The sequence below is a fragment of the Talaromyces amestolkiae genome (assembly GCF_001896365.1).
Source record: "Talaromyces amestolkiae strain CIB chromosome Unknown scaffold24.1, whole genome shotgun sequence".
Classification (NCBI taxonomy): Eukaryota; Fungi; Ascomycota; class Eurotiomycetes; order Eurotiales; family Trichocomaceae; genus Talaromyces; species Talaromyces amestolkiae.
The window spans coordinates 367,985-390,557 of NW_024468060.1; the positions used below are offsets into that span (position 1 = coordinate 367,985).

The following is a 22,573-nucleotide window of genomic DNA, read 5'->3' on the forward strand; positions in this document are numbered from 1 at the left end:
AATTCCAGATCAGGCTCAGTGATTTTATCATCATCTTTGCTCACGATCAGAGTAACGATAAAACTTAAACCTCCAAATAACTGGCATATCTCATGCTCAGGAGTTGTTACGGCTGTTGGAGCGGCCGATTACGAAGGCAAAAATGCGACGAAGTCAAGCCGCAATGCTCAAAATGCGCATCCCCGAAATTTCAAAAGATTTATTGTGTTTATATTCTCCACTTCTAGATTTCACCACCTGTTTCCATCCAACATATCCTGGAACGATATTTCTCAATGCTTGTCATCTGCTGAACTCCAAAGGAATAGGGGGCGCTCTGAGAGTAACTGCACGTCCGTAAYCCCGCCACTCCACATGGGGCCCTGCTCGGCAGACTGGTCAGAAAGCTTCTGAGCTAGGGGAAGGTGCTTCTCCTCATAGGCCTGTGAAGCTTCGACCAGGGCGTCTGCGATCTGAACATTCGAGGCGTCTACAGGAAGCAAACCTGACCGGATACACCGATTCCATTCCTCGTGCAAAAATGTCGTACATCCAATGAAGCCGCACGACATAGATCCTGCCATGTGTGGAGTCATGGCATTTGCTGCATCGCCGAAGAGAGTTATGCCAAGCTCTGGGTTGAAAAGTGTCTCAAGCTTGCCCAGGTGCGTGATATTGAGACGCGCACAGCCACCTCGGGTGTCACTGTGCAAAAGCTGCAACTTGTTAGCCATACGCATCTTAACCGTGGGAGGACTGTCATCTTCCTGCTTACCTTTAGCAGAGTATCCACTTTGGCATTTCGCCCCGGATAATGGCTCAGTATCTGTTCTAAAGTCACTTTTTCCTCGCGCGTGTACCGCTGTTCCTCAGGCTCCTTAGAGAATGCCGCTATGTTGACAAATTTGCCGTGTTCGATCGGGAATATAAGTACATGCCATCCCTTGACTCCTATGAACATGTAGGTGTCCTTTGCAAACGACTCTCCGACTAATTTGGCTACCTTGCTGGCATCCACCTTTCCGCGGTATCCAAGCATACCGGTATAACTTGCTGGTCGATAGGCCTCACCTTGTACGACTTTGCGGGTGAATGAGTTCACCCCGTCAGCAGCCCACACAGCATTGGCAAAGTCTTTAGAGCCGTCCTGGAAAACAAGCTCCAGTTGCTGCGGCCCGATCTTACGCACATCAACTAGACGTTTGCCGTACTGAATATCATTCTTACTCAAGCCTTCTGGTAAGCTATCATCCAGAAGATCCATAAGCTCCTCCCGGCCTAGTCTACCAAACACTTTTCCCTCTGGCATCCTGACATCAGCGATCAGTTTATCCTCTTCGCCACCGTGCCACCAGTGCATCCAGATGTCATCATTCAAGGACTCGTCGTAGAACCTTTGAGCAAGCTCTGGGTTGAGTACTTTGGCGGCATGGAATGTTTGGGGTCCAATACCGTATCCAAATGATGGACGTAGGGGCAGGACATCCGCCTCATACTGCGTAAACTGGATACGCGGATGTGGCGCTGCAGAGCACGCAAGTAACTTTCCAATTGGCCCAGAGCCAATGATGGCGATGCGAAATTTTTCAACCTTCATGCTTTCAGGGGAGGGAGATTTGCAAATGTGTATTTGCTTTTTCGATTACGTGCATATGTGGCTGGGTCGTTTCCGGGAGACTGTTCAGAAGCGACAACAATGGTTTCAGGATCCACGACCATTATATACCGCGCCCTGACCAAGCTTGTTATGTATAGCACTTCTTTTAAGCCCGCTCTCTACCCTGGCTTGATCCCGGTAATAATCCTAGTACGTTTTTATTTTACTGTTATACAGGAGTCACGTAATCCTGCCGTACTTTTGAAAAGCCAATGACTTGCTGATATCGTTCTTAATTATATTGAGGCTTTTCTTGTTCAAGTAGGCGGTCTCCTCATAAAGTACTATACATAGTATTACATGGTTCGTATTTACATTAAGATAAAAACGTACTAGGGAAATCACCGAGGTCAAACGTAGCAGTCGTGGCATCATGTAACCTTTCCGATAGGCGTACTAACACTATCTACTGTATGCAGATGCCTCACTAACCCTTTCCCGTAAGCGATAAATATATTGCGATGTTTTCGCGTTCAAAAAAACGTACGGTATATGCAGACTTAAATACAGAAAATGACTCATTGCCTTTGACAATGGTCCTAGCGTTGAATGAGAGTTACGTACTCGAAGTTAGCACAGTGTTATCAATCGTTCTGCTTGAAATAGTACAGCTTGTATTGAATTTTGTACTTAGCGAAACCCACTTAGTTTCGGCCATGAATTTAAAGACACCCGAACGAATGTTGTATCAGCCAACCACGTCTATACTCTATGTTGGAAAGAGTGAACTGGGCCCCGATAAATCACCATAATATCTCCAGACCATGAAGTGATCTACAAGATATTTTAATGACACCTTTGTCTTTGCACCAAGACGATCCGGAGCACATTTTCATTCTCCAATTTCCACAGACAAATTTTGAACGAGAATGGCTGCAATGGCACACTGCAACCCTAGGTTCCACTAGGGTAATTCTGCATTTAGTTCGCGGCGGAGCCCAGACGCACGTTTCGCGGAGTAAGCGTTCAAAAATACAGCAGGGATTCATGTACTGCACAAGTGAACGGAATGATTCTTAGTGCCCTCAAAGGATTGGCTACACGCTGCACTAAGATTAGCGACTTAACTGGCTCCCCGGAAGAATTAACTTACTCCGAGATTATGAAGCTATTTAGCTTTTACATGGATACAGGGGTAGGGTCTACAATTACGTGAATTACAGGTCGTAAGTGGAATCCGGAACCTGATATGCTGGATTAAGACCGGAATCATCCTGGACTGGCTTTTATTGAGGTTCTTTTGAAACAGCTTCACCAGGGGCAAACTTAGCAGATTCCGTCGAAACGTATGTTCATCTTCTTAGCGAAGGGTAAATTCACTGAACGATAATTTAATTTCACCTGTTAAAGGCGGAGTATTTAATAATTGCATGTAGTTTGTGCTCTGTTGAGCATGGCAATGGTGTGTATATGATTCAACGTAGATAGCGTTCTTCTTGACTGCGATTGTCAACCGTAAACCCTCGGAGAGGAGGGAGTCAAACAAAGCCAACTAAAGTAAGCGGGCATGAGCCAGAATGAAGGGGCCTGACGGATTTCATGGGCAAATGTTGGTGCGTTCATCTGGGTAGCTTGACCAGGCGAATCTTTTCATTGCAGTTTTCATCTAAACCTGTGTTTTTGGAAGCACGTTGTTGCCTAGGTCACCTAGCGTTCAGGGTCTACAGCATCCTTCGGAAACTGGTAATGCGTGCAGGCGCACGCAGAAGCCCTGAAACGATGGAAAGAAAAGTCTCAGGTTGATCCTAATTTCATGTTTGGATCGTCTACATCTTACACCTGTAAGTTCTGTCCAAATATTCTAGAAAATACATTGCATGAGGAAGTACGTTACATTTTGAGTTTCGCACGAAGGTTGTCAATCATACTTTTTGATGTAGGGAAGATTCATGTATGTGGACCGGAGTTCGAAGGTCAGGAAAGCGTATCTCCCACTTTCTCGATTTTAAGTTCTGAAGTCACTGTTGGTGTGACGGGTACTGATATCTCATTCATAAACCGGCCGATATCGCTCACTCGCCGCATCTCCTTTTCTTTTAGTGCCAATTTCACTTTAGGTTCCAGCTGAAGGAGCTGATATGGACGTGTTGTTATCCAATTTGACCACTTTTTAATGACTGCGATGGCTTCAGTAGGAGAAGTCTCAAACCATTCAGTATGCTTCTTCAAACAGCCCTTGCAAGATATTGTGATTCTACAATGGTATAGCTCTTCGTGACACAGCGCCTCGACACGCCGAGCATTCGGAACCCTGGTGGCAGACTCGAGAGTGGGATAAAGGGTCGTCGTGTTCCTGTTGCAATCAAAGGCCCACTTCTCGTGGCGTACTTTAACCGAATCAGCAGTCCATCCAATTTTAACAAACCTTTCATTTCCTTCAACCTGATACAGATACACATATCCATCCTCAAGGTCTCTGCCTCCCAAAGGCTGTTGAAGTTTGCTTTGGACACGGTCGTAACCAGGAAGTCCATTTCCCATCACGATGACGTGGAAAGGGGAGGTGTCATTAGCTTTTGGCCAAAATGTGACCGGATCTTGATTCAATTTTGAGGACCAAGATTGCAAGTTTTTCCGCGTCGACAACCCTCGAATGGGCAAGGTGAGCTTATTAATTTTCTTAGTCGAAAGACCCCCGGTCTCTGGAGTATTTGGAACTTGATGAGTTATGAACCCAACCGGCAAGTCATTTTCAATGGGCTGCATCAACTCTAAAGTAGCCGTTTCGCGGATCTCAATCACTTTCGACTTCCACAGCACCACCCTTTTGAATTGCGGGCTACCAATGTGGTCAGGACAATACATATTCGTTTCAAGAACCTTGAGGAGATAATCGAGATAGATATCTTTAAGATAGACTTCTGACTTGGCGATCTCATCAATCGTTTTGGCACAATTCTGAACACTTTGGCCACCAATACTATTTTTACAAAGCTCACCCTCCAGCGATATCCATATACACCGAGCGGAAAGTTGACCAAAAACTTTTATGATCTGTTTTTCAATTGACACGACTGGTTTGATACCGGCATTTCCAATGGGAAAGACTATTTTCCATTCCTCAAGCCTTGTACCTTTTTGATCTCCGTGATGATGACAATGTACAAGCTCGAACAATTTATTCAAGTCAGCTTCGAGTTTCGGCGACGATCGTGTAAGGGTTAACATCGACTCGATATGGGGATTGATCAAGTTTTTATTTGCTGTTGGTATGCGAATTCGACAGCGCCGTTCTTGTGCATGACATCCGCAGCGGAATTCACCCAGACCCAGGGATTTCTTCAAGTCTGAGGCGGCAGCCATAGGATGTTGGCTTTCCACTGGCTTCTGCTCAGAGAGCGTCAAATTCGACGAGCTTTGAGGGCTTGTTGGGGGAGTGGGGAGTACAGAAGAAACGATTTCGGACGAATGGAGTTCATCTTCGGACTGTATCTGGGCTTTAGGGTTATTGAATTGCGTTTGAGGCGGCGGATTTGGTCTGCTTGGATAAGTTGGCATCGTGTCAGATTTCTTATGCTTGGAGAGACTGTCAACAGAAGTTGCCATCTCCTTCTGCGCTTCTTTGATCCAAGACATGACTGAGGCTGAAATCTGGCGGGAAAAGAAGTGATTTGCAGTTCTCCGTGGAAGCTCACTTTCTAACGCACTGCCACGCGCTACAGAGAATGATGGGTCATGTGATACTGCTCCACATGATATCACGCAACAAATAGCGCGTGCATTCGCATGCTCTGGCTCTGAAAATGGAGAGCAACCTTACTAAGTTGAGTAGTGCAATCGTGTGGATAGAGTTGGAGATCCAACCCTCATCACGTGGACCACGTGACAGGGTCCGACAGTCGACCAATAAGCACGAGGCTTGGCGCGATATCTATGGATCGCAGCGGATCGTGGTGGGCGGGGCTCGCGGGCGGGGKTCTAATCCCTTTCACTCCCTTTGGTCGTTTCAGGGCACAGGGAGATAAACTTCGTCCCTGAGCCCACCCACGGCACAGCAACTAACTCATTCTCCTTCTGAGAGGCCGACTCGGCGCTAAACCGTACTTAGTCAAGGGAACTACAAAGAGGCAGAAGCGATACATCAATGGGCACTAGAACCATGTGAGAAGATGCTAGGATCTGTGCTCTCCAGGCAAGCGAAATATGAAGAAGCGGAAGTGATGCATCGTCGGGCACTAGAAATATGCAAGGTGCTTAGACCTGACCATCATGACATGCTGAGGAGCATGGGTATTCTTTCTGATTTTCAAAAACAACCATGGAAGGCGTAGATAGATGGGTTGTGGTCATGTAAATCCAGACCAAACAATTCAATGCATTACATGTATCTAGTACCTAGCATTTAACCCCATAAATATAGGGCTATCCCGTCATATCATAGCGTTTCAATCATTAAATACTTTGGCCATTTCCGTATCAAGGTGATCTGAATGCAATTCTGGCTTCCCCAGTGGCAGTAGTGAAGTTCATACTCGATGTTACATAGCTGTTTTAATTCTTCGATATTGCGCGACGCTGTAATTTCACGCCATGTAGCTTTCATCGCCAAGAATCCCCCACATTATCAATCATTGTACTGTTAGACGGGGTAAATGATTTTACATTGAAACCTAGGCAGTTCGGCTGACGCAATGTTTATAAATATTACATTGTCATACATTTGAGATGTTTGTAGAGATCATCTTGGCATCATTGTTGTGTTAAGAAGGTTCAATGTGGATCAGCGCCAGGCTGTATCTGACAACACCATCACTATGTTATTTCAATTAGAAAAGGAATGCAATAAAGATAATGAATGGGCATTATTTGAAGCTAAACTTTATTGATTTTTCGTCTGCGAAGTGATGACCAGGGTACTTCGAAGTGTAGCCACCTGGACGAGGTTTCATCACACAGGCGTTTCACGTCGCAGGGATGGGAGTCATTATCGTGAAATCACCGGGCGACTTATTTCGTCAATTGCGCCACAGAATTGGCTCGATTCTTGGATTCTCAAGGTAGCCATGCATATGTTGCACAAGCCATCTTTCGTCAAGTTTTGCGAAAGCATCCCCTTGAACGACATTGGAAGGCACGGTAAATGGAATCAATCAGAAAGCCTTTCCAGGGTCAGGAAAGAAGTTCGCCGAGCTCCAGAGAAAAGCAGAAGCTGGACCAGAAGACTGCACACCTCTAACTTCTACTCTCCTATTCATCTAGCAAATTCGCACTCTTCCCTACTCGAGATAAACGACAGTGAGAGAGTGTTTTGGCATTATGAATCACTGGCAGCGACTGCTACTATTAATGGTACAGAGAGGACAAGCATTGCCGCCCTGGTTGAGGCACAGTCTTTCAGTTGGATGTCGTGACCATAGTATTCACGGCGGAAAATTAGTTGCTCCTGGCTATAGTTCCGTCTATCTATACGATTGTTGCTTGCCGGCGTCGAACCAAATGTATTAGTTCCTGACACTGAATTTCGCGGAGGGTTCATGTTAGTAATTACTTGCCACCTGGATTAAAAAAGTCCATACTATATGGAGCCCCTAAGATTCCAGTGGGATAGTGGCAATATAAGAGTCATAGGTGAAGAGGATATAAAACCTGTGTTCCAACGAGGAGAGATATAAAGATTACCTATACGCGTGTGAGCGAATATAGATTGGTTCAGTTTCACCTTTGTTGACAGTCAACGATCTGATGATCATAATTTAGACGTACATCTTATCTACCTACGTAAATGAAAGTAAGAATCGTTGAGAACATAGAATCATCGATCTCAGTAAGGGAAACCAACTCTATTTACTGTGCTACATCTTCAACGAGGACGACATACTCTCCATCCAGTTGTGAGAGACTAGACACCCTAATTCGATCACCCTCTGTCCATTGCTGTACTCCAGCAATAGGAGTAAACTGACTTGAAGTGGCGTTCAATTCCCTCTTTCCTACGACGAGTCGCCTTGTACTACTCAAAGACGCTAGTTTATCGTTGTTGGCATTCGGAAGTAAGGCTAGATTGACTAGAGTAGGGAAAAGAAGTTAGCGAAAAGAGAGTTTGAAAATTGTGGTCAAAATTGCCACGCAAATATTATACATAAAAACGCCTCTAAGATAAGAAAGGCACCTACCTGGGACTAAGATGTCTGCACCTTTGAGTGTCCGAGTGGGAATACTCGTATTGATAACCCATGAAAAGGAGTCTATATTTTGACAATAAAGACGTAAGTCAAAAAATGCAAGAAATTTTCTATCGTAAGATTTAGAGGAGAGACTTACTGAGAGATGCAGCATTCGCAGGAAGGTTCCCTGACGAAATGTCATTTTTCAGATCAACATTCATTGTGAATGCATCATCTGATAGAATTGTGAATCGCAAGCCATCAATAAACTCTGCTTCCTGGATACCAGCTCCCCCTGTCACATTTACCGTTCGGGTTGCTCCTTGACCGTATTGAATGAAGATATTGGTGATGTCGACACTTTGCCGTCCAAGTAGTATGAACTCACCATCTAGAGAGGTCATTTTTATTATTCGAGCTTTATTTTCAGATCTAGTCCCATGTTAGCCTCTTTTGCAACTAAGCGCATCGCATGTCGAAAGGAAAAGGAATAAAGGCATAGACATACACATGTACGTTTCGTTGGGTCTCAGTAACAACCCATGATTTTCCATCCGAAGACAATTGTCCCACATAGGTATTTCCTTGATCGATTCCCTTCTGTGTAAGGACAACTGGGTCAAATGGGAGCTCGATTTTGGCAATAAGATCGTTGGCAGTTTCATTCATAGTCACAACCCATGAGTAATTGGATAAAGCAACGAACCCTTCGCCCGTGCTGCCAGTGACGAAGTGGCCAGGCAGAGGGTTGAAGTTTTGCGTAACCACAACCGTACGGTTTTTTGGGGAGAAGAGATCAAGTGCTAATCCGTCGACAAAATCCTGATCGGTCCTCTCCATCTATATTCAAATGAGCACATGGATTAGTCTGGAGATGAATATGGACGTTTGAAGTCCTCCTACCAGTCCAAGGACCTGGATAGTATCCCCAAAGTTTGCCAAGTCATCTTCCGCGTTGGAAGAGTTGCTAGTTGTCGTTGTCGTCGTGTTTGATGTAGAACGACCCACGAGAGAACCTGGCTGCCTTGGCTGATGGCGATAAGGGAAAGCGCATGAAAGGCTTATACATATATATGAGGCTAGGATGACACATAAAAATTCTCTAGGCTGGCCAGTGAAGTACATCATTTGAATTCGAGTAAAGAATATGAACGCAGAAAATAAGTAATGATATTCGGGATAGAACTTTGGAATTGATAAGTAAAACTGATTTTTCCTTCCATTAATGTTATCCATTTTATTTTATTTTATTTGATATTATATATGTATATATACGGTCCTACATCGTTCAAACCCAGCAAATACGAATCCATCCTGGAGGTAAGTTAGATATAGGCTTATTCTGTAACATTTCTTGTCCGGATCTGTTCCTTACTAGGGACGCTACTTTGCAAATAAAGGTTCTTGTTGGTTGAATATGTGGCTGAGGATACGATTAAGTTGTAAATTAAACTTCATACTAGGAATCTGCGGCCCCCCGTCACCATGAAGTTCTTCCAATCGCGCCTTTCCCTTGGTTCACTTCTTATTTGTAAAGAATAAAAAGAAAAGATTGGTACGTATCTGCTTAAACGGGAAATCGCATAGGGAACAATTCAGGTTGCTAGGCTTTCAAACCCATCCGTGTAACGAGCGGAAAGCTAACGACAACCAGAAAAAGGTAAAAAAAGGCCTTGGCAGTGTGAGAGAATTCACCAAGATGCCTCATTTGGGCAGGTCGAGGTGTCAGAACCGTAGATCCCAAGGATCTGACTAGCTATCCGCAGACGCTAAAGGGGGAACCCGTTAACCTTATTCCTAGTTACCGTTTCATGATTTTCATCATCTTTCACAGATCGCAGTTCGACTTCTAGTCTTCGCGACTAAATCCACCGATGTCGACATCTGGACAAGCTGTGTAGGCCACCAGAGCCCGATACAAACCTTGATTCAGGTCTATTTCGATACTTATACTGCCGATTGTTGTCGCAGCCCCCGACCAAGCCTTGTTTACGATGGACATGTCACTACTTTACCGCCATTGGATAGAATTTGATATGTTTTCTCCACTTATAGTCTTAGGCGGGTGTGAAAATCCATGCTCGTCAGTCGTGTATATTGTAGCATTAATTTGTGAATTGAGTTAATTCGAGGAAAGTCTGGATCCCCCTTCGAGTCGTTCAGGCCCGGGCATTTTCCTACATCGGATATCTTCACACAAAGAAGTCTTCTGTAAAACAGCAGTTGAGACAATGATCGACTTGGAAACGTAGAGTTCAGTAACACAGCCTCTATCGCGTCGAGAAGAAGTGGATTCTTCGGTTTGTAGCAGGAAAATATGACACATGTTTGTATGATATGAGGTTCAATGAGATGATACAAAGACCAATGAAGCATTTTTTAGAGGACCCTGCTTTTTCTTCTTTGTGTCTTATATAGAGATTTGGACTGAAATTATCGTGACCATGACAATCTTGTGTTGCTGGTTCAACATTTTGTATTTCCCTCTTTCTTTTCTCTTTTGTGGTGGTAATTTGTTTTCCTCTATATTTTTCCATCAATGGCTGAAGAAGACAAGCCGACGGTATCTGATGCGTGGGTGCGTAGAGCTTCAAGGCGATTTACCACTCTTGAAGGATGGCAAGATCTGGGACATGGCGTTTACTCCTTTGCTGGCCAGGTATTCGCTATCCGTATTCCACAGGATATTGGCTCCGATTTCTATGACTATAACAACCAATCAGACAACACTCGTCCAGGAGCACAAAAGTCATCTCGCACATTCCAGCCTATTTCGCAAGATAATGAGAGATCTATCTCTATATCGAAAGACAAAGAATTGCCCAATCCTCCTGAACTTACACCAGCCAAGCCTGAAGACAAGTTCCAAGGAAAGCAATCGGAAGCTCCATTTCATATCCTGTCAGGCTCCCAGAAACGAATGCTGGTCTTTCTCATATCTCTCGCTGGCCTTTTCTCTCCTTTATCCTCCAACATTTACTTTCCTGCTCTGGACGCTGTTGCTAGGGTGAGAAGCTCCCAACTCTAACTAACAGGTGTCAATTGACTTCCTCAAGACTTTAAACTGATCTTATCTGCCTTTATTCTAGGACCTGAAAGTTTCGATTAACCTTGTATCGTTAACAATCACATCTTATATGATTCTTCAGGGCATATCTCCTTCCTTCTGGAGCGCATTTGCAGACGCAATTGGCCGGCGACCTATCTATATTGGGACATTCCTTGTCTACATTGTAGCTAATATTGGGTTGTCATTTTCTCCTAATTTTACCGCCTTGATGATTTTCCGGGCCATCCAATCGGCTGGGAGTTCAGCCACGATCAGTATAGGTACATTTTTTCCTTTCTCCTTTCTTCTACAAAATTATCTTTTTCCAAGAATGTTGTGAAATGCACGTACTCATTATTTAGGCGCCGGAGTGATTGGAGACATTTCCACTCCAGCGGAACGCGGTGGGTATATCGGCTTGTACGGAGGCAGTAAGTTTCCATCCTTCTTACTTGCTTCTGGTAATACTCAGTCTCTAAACTTAACATAGTCCGGATGTTAGGACAATCTATTGGTCCTGTATTAGGTGGTCTCTTCGCAAGTGCTTTCGGATTCAGGTAAGTCCCATTTATTCCTCATTATTATATGGTTTTCGCATTGTATGGCATAAAATAGTCCACAAGCCACAGAGCACTAACATCATCCTGTGCGTAACAGGTCCATCTTTATCTTCCTTCTTACCTTTTCCACCCTCGTTCTTGCCCTCATCATTGTGTTCCTCCCCGAGACTTTGAGGAGCATTGCAGGCAATGGCACAATTCGGTTGACAGGTATCTACCAACCGCTTATCTCAAGAGTTCGCAAAGAGCCCGAGTATATGGTAGACTCCGATCCGAACTTCAAACTACAAAACGTGTCCATTTTCCTTATTATTGAACCTCTCAAATTTCTCTTTGAGAAAGATGTTTTTGTCAGTCTTGTCTTCGGGGCTATTGTATACACCGTTTGGAGTATGGTCACTTCTAGTACAACTTCTTTATTCAAGGAACACTATGGCTTGAGCGAGCTGCTTCTAGGTCTTGCCTTTATTCCTAATGGTAAGTGCTACTAGTCCGCTCATACAGTATTCGTTTGCTAAAATAGGGAGCTAACATACAAAATTATGAAGGTCTTGGTTGCGTTCTTGGTTCATATATTACGGGACGAATCATGGATAAAGACTATAGTACCGTCGAAGAACAATTCATAGAGGAACATGGACTCCGCAAGGGAAAGAAATTGGACAAGAGTACCCGTGGCAACAATTTCCCTATTGAAAAGGCACGAATGCGCAGTATGTGGTGGATCGTGGCAATCTTCATCGTAGCCACTTCGGCTTACGGCTGGACATTGAAGACTTCCATTGCTGTGCCATTGATTTTACAATTTTTTAGTACGTTTCTCCCTCTCACTCTTTCTCTGTTTGATTCTAATAAGAGCATGATTAACACAAAACCAACAGTTGCTTATACTGCAACCGCTGTTTTCAATATCAATTCTGCCCTGGTCATCGACCTGTTCCCAGGCAAAGCAGCCTCCGCAACCGCTGTGAACAACCTTGCGCGCTGCTTGGTAGGTGCAGCTGGCGTAGCCGGAATTGAACCAATGATTGGGGCGTTGGGATCGGGTGCCTCCTTCACGTTTCTTGCATTGGTTACACTGACCTGCGTTCCATTGATGGTGATGGAGTGGATGTGGGGAATGCGTTGGAGGCTGAAGAGAGTGGAGAGACTGCAGTCAAAAGAATCAGAAGTATAGAACTACTAGAGTCTGGAATTTACGGGTATTGATGGGTCAGAATGAAACATATAGATAGGTAGCTTCCTTTATTTGATTTCTTTTATACTGCGTCTTGACTACAGCTGGTTAAAAAGACACTGGGCCCGGATCACATGTCCAGCCCTGATATTGTCCATGCTCTATGGAATCTAAATCATGACTAGGCTGATTCCAATCCGGACGTAGTACTGCTTATAAAAAGGCGCTTATCTTTGATCATAGAGACACCCTGCTGGTAGCTGAATTGCTACATTCTCTGATAGACAACAATCATTTTCAGGATTGGGAAATAGTGAAACGTGGCTTTATGGATACAGTATCTGCACACAATGTCTGGATGCGAACAGTATCACGGAATTTGATCCCAAAGAAAAACTTCGGCGTCAGTCATAATGCTGATTTATATGCTTTTTTTTGCAACATGATCGTCTAATAAATCTGGGGGTTTCCGCTAGTCATATCTTTATCTTTCAGCCTTGGACCTATCATAACAATATCGGAGAGTTCTCTCCCTTGCCCAGGAGAAAGTGTGACAGGATTTCTGGTTTTTAGCTCCTACGGAAGTGACTATACTAATGTCAAAACCCATGAGGAGACTTAGGAGGCAGAATCATGTCCTTGGGATCCTGCTTCTGACATTGTCTGCACAGACAACACACTTTCTAGAAAAGCCTCGAACCTAAGAAAATGACTCTTTTGTGGCCTATACCTTTCCTTTTGCGTTATATACTTTATGCTCCGCTAGTGATTTCAGTTCTATGAGTATAAATTTAAAGACATGCACTTAGATTTCTCTCTTTATTCTGGCTAGTCTAAAGACAGAAAATACGTTAGTGTATATCCAAAGGTGTTTAAACTACTTTCGGCAAGTTCAACCAAAAATAGCGGGGCTATCTTAATGAATGGTGTAGTAGTAGTAGTAGTAGTAGTAGTATTGATACCTGGTAACTTATATCAAATCTAACTAACTGCTATCCTTCCTGAATGGAAGATTCCTCTAATGATTTCAAGAACTAAGGGCAGACAAAGGAGTACTAGTCCTAAGCACGTGTCTATCCAGACGGTTTCCCAACGTCTATGATATTTTCTAATTGTGGAAGTCTTGTAACTTTTGCAAAGCTTTAATCACTTCTGCCGTCGACGCCGTGCCGCCGAAAGTTCGTAGGGCGTGTAGAGCGGCTAGATGGTCTGGCCTGTTGCATGTCCCAGTTGCATCACTTACAGTAGTGACGGCAAAGTCTAATTGATAGGCATCTCTTGCCGTCGACTCGACACATACATCCGTTCCCACTCCTGTAAGAATCAAATGATTGACTCCGCGCTCCTTCAAAGTATCTTCTAGCGATGTACGAAAGAAACCAGAATTTCTCGTTTTTTCGACAACATTCTCGCCGGGTTGGGGTGTGAGCTCATCGAGGATATCGGCATCCCAAGACCCTCGTATAAGACCTTGTAATTGTTCAAGACGATCCCCACGGTCGCGGCGACGTCTGTCAGAGTAGTTGGGGTTGTATCCTGTCCTCAAGAAGAAGACCGGCATATTAGCGGTGCGGAAAGCGGAGCGCAGCTCATTGATATGTGGAACAATCGCTGTTGGTTCGCTTTGCGCGCCCAGCTTTGCGAAGCTACCTTGTTCGTGGCAGAAGCCATTTTGCATGTCGACCACTACAAGCGCTGGAGTGGAATCGAGTTGAACCATCTTCGTAAGGGCTACTTTCTGCTTATTGCAATTTTTGGTGTTGGAGGCTCTTATAAGAGGAAGTTAAGACTTTATGACACCTTATCTGTCTCTCCTAAACAATGTAATACTTTGAGGATGGGCCTTCAGGTCTTATTTACCTAGGATCAACCTCTCCTCTGACCAAATTCCGTAGGGTTCATGACGTGGTAGCTCACGTAAGCTGGTCACCTGAGACCCGAAGTAAGTCAGCCGACCCGTGACCTATTCCTTGATTAATTGATTGTTATTTCATGGTAAGTCTACTATATACGCAGGTTGTTCCTATCTAACGACATATTAAAGACATGGGCACATGACTCTGAGCACCCGCTGTGGGGATGCAGGGCTACAGCCAATTGGCTGCACATTATCGGCGCTCACACGATAAGCATCACGCCTTTAAGCCTGGAGTCTTGGCACCTCGTTTCTTTGTATGGCAGTAAGCCCGCTGCCCAATAGAAGGTGCCGCAGGCCACTAGGCTTAGATGCGTGTATGAATCAATCAATCAGTCAGTCAATCAATTTGCACTGCGTACTGTACGGAGATGAGAGTCAAAAGGTGATGGGAGAACGCTAATGCACACTAATCCACTAGGTCTACTATGAGCAGTGTGCGAAGTTGTGGAGCTCCCCATTCCAGATCGTTCCGTGCACGAGAATGGATGTAAATATATGTTCCAAAGAAACGGATACGCGCCTAGGTGGGAGTAACTGCTGCATGCCTAATCTCGCTCCTCCCTCGATGGCAACCGGTCAACTGTCCCCTCCTCCCTTTTGCTCTCATCGTAATAATAATGAATTGCTAGGGCATCCTGCCTTGCCGCTTCCATGTAGGTTTCATCTGTTCTCATATCTGCAAGATCAAGCCTTTGTGCTAGGCTATCAAACCACGCTGCTAGATCTTCGTGGCCGGCTGCACGTGCCTCTGCCGCAGCGTCGCGGCCAGCATGATTCTTAGTACAAACAAATACAAGTGATGGAATAACAGCGCCCGAGTCATCCCATTCCCAATCTTCTGCCGGCGAGTCCCCCGAGTCTGGGTCTCAGCCGCGCCGCACGTTATCAACATCGAGCTCATCGCCATGAAACAGGCGATAGATGGCCTTAGCCCCCCTGAGATTGCCTGCACGTGCAGCAGCATGCAATGCCGTGTCGCCAGCCAAATTTTGGTGCACCATCAACACCTAAAAAAGCCGCTCTGCATGGGGTCTGAAGCCGAGCTGCTTGCCAAACATAGGATGGATACTGTTGAGAAAATTCACATTGCCCACGGCAGCAGCCCGATGTAACACTGAGTCGCCGGTGTCCGGGTCAATGGCAATAAGGAGGAGCCCAAAGTCATGCGATTCATAACGCAGCGCCGGAAAGCTCTCTGTTTCTGCGTGGGCCAGGGTACGCTGGATAGTATCCTCATGCAGCTTCCAGTGGTAATCGCTGGCTGGTAGAGGTAGTGTTGGCTTTGGCTCTAGAGGAGGGGGCCGGGGACGCGGAAACATTATGCGTAGTGTTTAGTAATGGATATGAATAAGTTGCAATCTCAGAATAATGAGAGTAGAAACAGATATTCCAATCTTCCCCATCATACGATGTCTTAGTTAGGACAATTCATAAACTGCGAGTATTAGMCCCCGCAACAAGCCACTACCAATAATAGTACGAAGTTACATTAACATCCCAGTGTCATTCGGGTAACCCTGATACAATTAAAAATACCATACATTATTGTAATTGTACTATATCGCTCTCGACCAGTAGTGTAAGTTACTGCATACTTGAGTTAAATTAATCAAGCCTCACCAGGAAGGATATCTTTTAGCTCACTAGAGATTGCGACGTAGTTACCCAAGTGGACCAAGTGTGGACCCTTGTACGATTTACAATACAGTACGACTCCCCAGCATGACATGAGTCAATCATATTAATCTAAATAGGAACATGCATTATTTTCGACCTCGAAAGGTGGGAAGAGGTATGGAAGTGAATAGTGAGGGGTAGGACCTAGTGCCGAAGGAAAAGACAAAAATAGCTAACTAGAGCACACTCTCGATGACTTAAACTTGGATCTTTAAAGATCAGGAAATTCGAATCAAAGCTACAAGACATCTCCTTCTCACTGAGAAATATCTTTCTTACCACTTGCAGACCAATTTACATTAACACTGCTGCTCCGACTCCTATTAAGGAGTGCTAAGTGGCTTCAGGGTGCTATTCTTTTATAGTTATATTACTAATACATTTCTTTTCACTGCTATGTGCTGACTTTACAAATTTGTAATAGTGAGGACCTAGATTGCAGCTTTGACTATGCTGTATGCCAATGTGCATGTGAAGATCGAGTTAAACGATAGTTCGATTGTGGGTATGAGACTACCGAACACTTATAGCAGCAGTTACTAAGGCTTGCACATATGAAAGTTTTCTGAGCCAGATGAACAAGAGTATAAGATTGTTCTAGAAGATAATTGCTTGATCTTTGTGGATAGCTTTCGAAGACTTCCGCTCTATATACACAAGCGGTACGCCGCCACGGAAACGCCTTGAAGACGCCTTCTAGGACATGGAGAGGTTTGAGCTCTATAGATAGCGGTCTACATGTTCTCCATTCTTCACGAAGTAATGTCTGGTTGCTGGCGCCAAGGGTCCTGATGTCTAAGGCATCTCGCAGACACCTTGAATCGCCAGCATCAACCCTTCACCCATTCAGATTGGCTCCTTGTATCTCGCGAAGGAGTAAGTTCTTACAGTACAAATAGTACGAGGCATATTGTTTACTCTACGACATGAATTCCATACCTCTGGAGTGATTGTTCTTACCATAAAGTAGGCTGGATTAATAAATTCAACTTTGATGCAGGCAATAACAACTACTGCAACTGTCAATGGGGCTTTCCTGCGACAAGTAAAGCGCAGCTGGCAGGTTGCTCTTGCTAAGCAATATTTGTACTGGGTATCAACGTTTGCACGTCTTTTTTTGAGATATAAAGAAACTCCATGACCAATGTCGCATTAGAACAGTTCCGCTGTAGTGCTTGCCAAAATGACAAGAACTTTCTTAGTTCATCCACACTTCCAGGCGTGAAGTCAAATATAAAGAAATTGATGTAACGGGAGAATCAGCTTTAGTTCGATAGGACTGAGTGCATACTTGGTGGAACCATGCAAAAATCTCATGCGAAGTAGGGGCTGTAGCCTCGATTTTCATCCATGGTAAGAAATCTCCCATAAAATCGAGGACATAACGTGGTGTGACGTGGAAGTGAATTAATTAGGGCTGTTGGATGCCGGCTGTACCGTATGGTTCTCCATTAGTCAAATTAAAATCCACCTAGCGCTGTGTGGGTTGATTTTTTTACATACATTTTAGTTCACACTCTGTTTGATTAGAGAAATCGGGGCTGCAATCATCCTTTCCGAGATAGCCGTACTGTGCAAAGTAATTTGTTACAGATACGTAATTACCAGTAGGATAGAACTTTTGGTTGATCTCTGGTGCACAGGATCAGGCGGCTAAAGTAACTTACATCATAAGATATTCATCACGGAAATAATTTGTTTACCGTCATGTTTATCCCGAGATGCTGCAGAGACGAAGGGACGAAAATAGCATAAGTAAGTAGCAAGAAAAAGGGGTATAGAGCTTGCATTTGTTCATTAAGCCGATAACTCCAGAGCACTTTGAATGGATATCAATCCAATCCTACTAGTATACTACTGCGAAGTCTGCAAAGTCCAACATGAGCTCGGACCGTGCCCGAAAATTTACACCAGCTATGTCGAACTTGAACACAGATATCCTTGTAAGTCATATCGACAATCACATCAAGAGTACAGTATGACAMAAGCCGATATTCAGTTCGTGTAGTACTGACGTCAATATTTTTCTTGTGGAAATGATCGATGAGAGCGAAGCAGATATTTGAGCTGGAATTACTACATGTCCATTCAATCACTAACTGTGACATGTATTAGCTCAGAATAAACACACAAGCTCATATAGAGAAGCTAGAATGGCCGACAGTATACGAAACATTTTAAAAGACTTAGGGGAAGATCCTAATTGTGAAGGCCTACTCAACACTCCTGAACGACATGCAAGAGCAATGCTGTTCCTCACAAAGGGATACAATCAAGATATGTTCGATATCGCCAAAGCTGCACTTTTTGAAGTCGACCATAAAAATAATGTTCTGATACGGAATATCGACTTATTTACCATATGCGAGCACCATTTCCTTCCATTTTAGAGCAAGATATGAAGAGCTTCGTGTTCCACTTTGGTATGTTCTAAAAGTAGTAACCTAGGTCCATATTGCGTACAAAACTAATGGTCGCGTACTAGGTCTGTCTAGATTTGCCCGAATCGCTGAGGTGTGTTCTCGCAGATTGCAAGTTCAAGAGCATCTCACACAGCAAACATGTGATTGCCCGCGTTGCCAGTGTATCTTAAGTAACACATAATTAATGTCAGTGATCCCAGGTGAACCTCCTCTGTCTTGTGTACGTTTTGTCCTATTGAAGCAGAAAATGGATAGCCTAGCCTCCACCAGCCAGGATAAAATGAAAGCCTACCATGTATCTTGACATTTTGATAATTGCTTCTCAATTATTGGGGCACCAGTCAACATCTGAAGCAGTTCCATCGGTGACTCTATTCAGGTTCCTTCGACAATTATTAAGTTGCACCCAGAATGACTGAATAGTCTCCTCGAAGATGACGTCTTAAAGAAGCGTTGGGTAAGTGGCATTTTCTTCGCTTGATAGTACAATCAAATGTTGAGCTGGACTAGATTTTGACCATCCCAATTTGTGTGAAACCCGGTCAGATCATTGGCGATGCGATTGAGTTCGGAAACCATGACCAAGCTGTCGTTTACAACGGCCATGCAAACTATGATCAGATACTGCAGCGGAAATGCCTAGAGAGCTCATTGAGAGAGTCCTGAATGCCAAAGAAGAGAAGGGAGAGTCATTTGAGTCTTCAGTGATGGGTATGCGCTCTCCGCAAGAGATCACTTCATCTACTGACAGTCCGGTCGGATCCGCGACTAGATACGATTAGTCCTTCAAGACTATGTATACTAGAAAGCGAAGATTTTTATTCTTGAGTATTAGCCTTGAGCCATTATCTAGTAACAGAAATAGATGAAGTGATTCTTGTTTCTAGCCTATGTAAACGTCGCTTATCTGTTCTAGCTCAAGGAAGATTCGGTTTTTTACAACTATCTACCCTTTGAAAACGTGGCTTAACTTTGATTTTGAATTTCCGTCCAAGTCAAGACACTAGATTACCAAATAAAATATGCCTCCACTCAAAATACCATCCTGGCTAAGCTGTCATCTGCCCGCCTGCATGTCTCACCAAATGTGTGGCCAATATAACACCTCATGAGGACAAGTTTCGTCTTATGAATGGCGCGTTCTCCAGGGCATTCGCTTGGATCTCCCAAATTCTGCGTCCTAGGCTGATCAACTGGGGGCCAAATTCCTTCAGAAGAACCTCAACATCTGACATATCCAAACGAATCTCTCCACCATAATCCTTATCAGTACCGAACGTTGCAATCTTCCACTGTAATTTCCATCTTTCAATGGCCGTCTTCGCATCCTCAGAATCACTTCTGATATTGGTTGCCAGCATGTAGAAGGAGGATCGTTTTGCGTGAAATCTCGTATGCTTAAATAACTGCACAGTAGCAAACTTAGCGAATGTTTGCAAGAGCTGTACCGTAGCTAGAGCCTCGACTTTGTGGAGAAGTACGATCATCGTCCCTCCTGGAGTGAGGTGATTGAGTGCGATTGTCAGTTGCGTAAGACATAATCTACTTGCTTCTGTACGTTCGCGATAGTCAGCCCGGCCGTGATTGCGAAGCACTTGACCATCACATATTATAAGATCAAAGGACTGTCTTGGATCGAATTGGCTCGGAAGAAAATTTCCAGCATCCGGATGCTCGTGTGGAATACTTGACAGTCCCATATCCTCTGCCAACATTGTTATATCGAAGAACTTTAGAGTAACATTGGGACGCTTGGGTAAAAGAACCTGGTGCCCTCCATTTATTATCGGTAAGCTGAATGCTACTGCTTGGGCTTCAGGGTTACAGCTGAGGGCTATCGCCAGAAACCCGCCCGGTGCCATGCACATGTCTAGGACAGAGTAACCATCCCGGGAGGCGTTTTTCATGTGAAAGATTCCAGTCACTTGATGCATATCATATGCAATGGTTTTCATCATTTTATAAAATTTTTGAGCTGTCTTGTAATCCGCATGGTCGGCAGCCTGACGCTGATTTTCGAAGAACCGGTCGCCTTCTGGATTATTCCATCCCTATTACTAGTCAATTTATGGTATTATTTGAAAGTACTGATTCAGATTTGACCTGTTGTCGCAATTCAGATAATTTTCTAAACTCTGGAACTTCTCTCAAGAGATACTCGGCGATGACTCCGGAAGGAGTGTTCGCTTCATTCTGTAGTCTTTGATCCTCCATGACTGAAACCAAGTTACAGAGGTCAACTCGTGGAGTAGGAAAATAAAATTCATAGTATTCAAAGATCGTCCATAAAAACTTCTATGGTGTTCAGAAGAGGGGTTTTGAGTGCTTCATGGCCAATCAAGCTCAGGGTTGTCCTAGGTTGACCGCGCATTGATGGAAATGTGATCTACGAATCAAGCTTACAGCTCTGGGGCGAGAACATTCGATGGCTGACCATCATCGGATGAGGGGAGTTTTGTATACAATTTTTTCCTGTTGTTCCTTTTCTACGTTATTGAGCCAGGTGACAATGATGAACATGCTTAATCATAAAGCGATGGTGGAAGTCGCATGGTTCAATTTATTTATTGGAAGGTTATACTTTGGAAACTAAAGTACGCGTCATAGGTTCTGATCAAAAATCTTCTAGATCTAGTCCTGCTACGGTTCTCTTAGGCATTGAACTACAGCAGGACTGTGACGACGAATTTGCGAGCGATATCAAGCTTCTAGTATTATTGTAATGTTATAGTTTCAGGGCACGATGCTTCAGAAAGGATGCCAACGAATGGCATAATAAGTCTCAAAACTGTTGCGAAGCTATTACATGTCAAATCGAATAAGGCCTTCCGTAGCTCATCCAGAGGAGGGCGACCAGTGGGTCACATGTTAGGCTTAGAACATATAGACAGCTCATTCGCGAAAGAGAGTAATCTAACTTCTGCGAGGTATTTTAACACGTCAAATATACATGAAAATGGAAAGTGATCGAATCGATGGTGTTCTAAACCGTAGGTGTGAGCGAACAAAGATCATCGAAATATAGATATGATCAGCTTTTGCCTTCCCAATGAAAGCACTATCTGCGTAAGACCCATTTCCCTGCGTGGCGTCTTATTGAAACCGAGTGGTTATGCTCGACTACTTTGCGCTTTGCTGCACGGACTGACCGGTCGTATTTGAACCACGCTGCAATTTTTTGCATCGGTCTCTCTGACCTTTGATCTGAGCTAGATGCTATTGGTTACAGATAAGAAGGCCTCCTTAGTATGTGTGTGTAATCTGTCTTCCCTACTAAGATTGTGACTGACCATCTAGTGTCAAGCGAGAAGTCAAGGGCAACTAAAAAATGCCTAAATCTTTTTTTTCTTCATGCTCCAGAGTGATGTTGCTAACGATCGAATACAACAACATTCAAGGTATAACCATACCACAAGACTAGACAAACCCTCCATCATGATTTTGAAGCAGTTGACCGAGATTTCACGGAGAGATCTACCGAGCACAGCGGATGAAGCATCAGTGACTGATGTCTGCTACCTGTCCTCGTACAATTGGCTAGAGGCTTCTGAACCCACTATTTCCGTCCCACGTTGCCCTCCACTTTGGTCTCCCCCTATACCGCACGCAATGTATCGAAGGACTCCGGTTTGATTTACACAGCGCAGAATGCCACTCGTCATCCTGACTATCCGCTTGAACCACTATTTCGGATCTTACACATGGAGCATCCTTCGTTCGATCTATAATCGGTTGGTCTCATAAGTGATCGAAATGAAATCCGCGAACTCCTGTCATTTTTCAATCCTAATAGCAGCAAGAATGGGCTTGAACCTTTCACCATCCATGTTGAAGTCTTCAAAAACACCGTGATTTTCTGTCGTGCCGAAACTGAAACCGAGAAGTTCGTTCAATCTCGTGCGCGCTTATCACAAACATGGTCTCTTCGAGACATCGGAGGTTGAGAATGTCTCGCTCGAGATAAAAAAAAAATGGAAAGAGAGCCATCAGTTGGATCTCAGATGTCTAGCCGCATTAATTACAAGAATC

The 22,573-nt window shown here is 44.1% G+C and overlaps 6 protein-coding genes across 6 annotated transcripts; 1 reads left to right on the top strand and 5 right to left on the bottom strand.

Moving 5' to 3' along the window:
* Window positions 1-272: 272 nt before the first annotated feature.
* Window positions 273-1,576, bottom strand: BHQ10_009456 (uncharacterized protein; the record flags this gene model as incomplete). Its single annotated transcript, XM_040882373.1, has 2 exons — window positions 273-695; window positions 755-1,576. The coding sequence occupies 2 exons, from the start codon at window positions 1,574-1,576 to the stop codon at window positions 273-275; spliced, it is 1,245 nt and encodes a 414-aa protein (XP_040737958.1).
* Window positions 1,577-3,550: 1,974 nt separating this feature from the next.
* BHQ10_009457 (uncharacterized protein) lies at window positions 3,551-5,212 on the bottom strand (the record flags this gene model as incomplete). Its single annotated transcript, XM_040882374.1, has 1 exon — window positions 3,551-5,212. The coding sequence occupies one exon, from the start codon at window positions 5,210-5,212 to the stop codon at window positions 3,551-3,553; it is 1,662 nt and encodes a 553-aa protein (XP_040737959.1).
* Window positions 5,213-10,279: 5,067 nt separating this feature from the next.
* Window positions 10,280-12,526, top strand: BHQ10_009458 (uncharacterized protein; the record flags this gene model as incomplete). Its single annotated transcript, XM_040882375.1, has 7 exons — window positions 10,280-10,747; window positions 10,830-11,070; window positions 11,152-11,220; window positions 11,280-11,346; window positions 11,447-11,826; window positions 11,898-12,161; window positions 12,231-12,526. 7 exons carry the CDS (start codon window positions 10,280-10,282, stop codon window positions 12,524-12,526), a joined length of 1,785 nt encoding a protein of 594 aa, XP_040737960.1.
* A 1,108-nt stretch (window positions 12,527-13,634) lies between these two features.
* Window positions 13,635-14,246, bottom strand: BHQ10_009459 (uncharacterized protein; the record flags this gene model as incomplete). The annotated part of the gene is made up of 1 exon (XM_040882376.1): window positions 13,635-14,246. The coding sequence occupies one exon, from the start codon at window positions 14,244-14,246 to the stop codon at window positions 13,635-13,637; it is 612 nt and encodes a 203-aa protein (XP_040737961.1).
* Window positions 14,247-15,451: 1,205 nt separating this feature from the next.
* On the bottom strand, window positions 15,452-15,763 carry BHQ10_009460 (uncharacterized protein; the record flags this gene model as incomplete). Its single annotated transcript, XM_040882378.1, has 1 exon — window positions 15,452-15,763. The coding sequence occupies one exon, from the start codon at window positions 15,761-15,763 to the stop codon at window positions 15,452-15,454; it is 312 nt and encodes a 103-aa protein (XP_040737962.1).
* Window positions 15,764-19,650: 3,887 nt separating this feature from the next.
* Window positions 19,651-20,502, bottom strand: BHQ10_009461 (uncharacterized protein; the record flags this gene model as incomplete). The annotated part of the gene is made up of 1 exon (XM_040882379.1): window positions 19,651-20,502. One exon carries the CDS (start codon window positions 20,500-20,502, stop codon window positions 19,651-19,653), a length of 852 nt encoding a protein of 283 aa, XP_040737963.1.
* Between the last annotated feature and the right edge of the window lie 2,071 nt (window positions 20,503-22,573).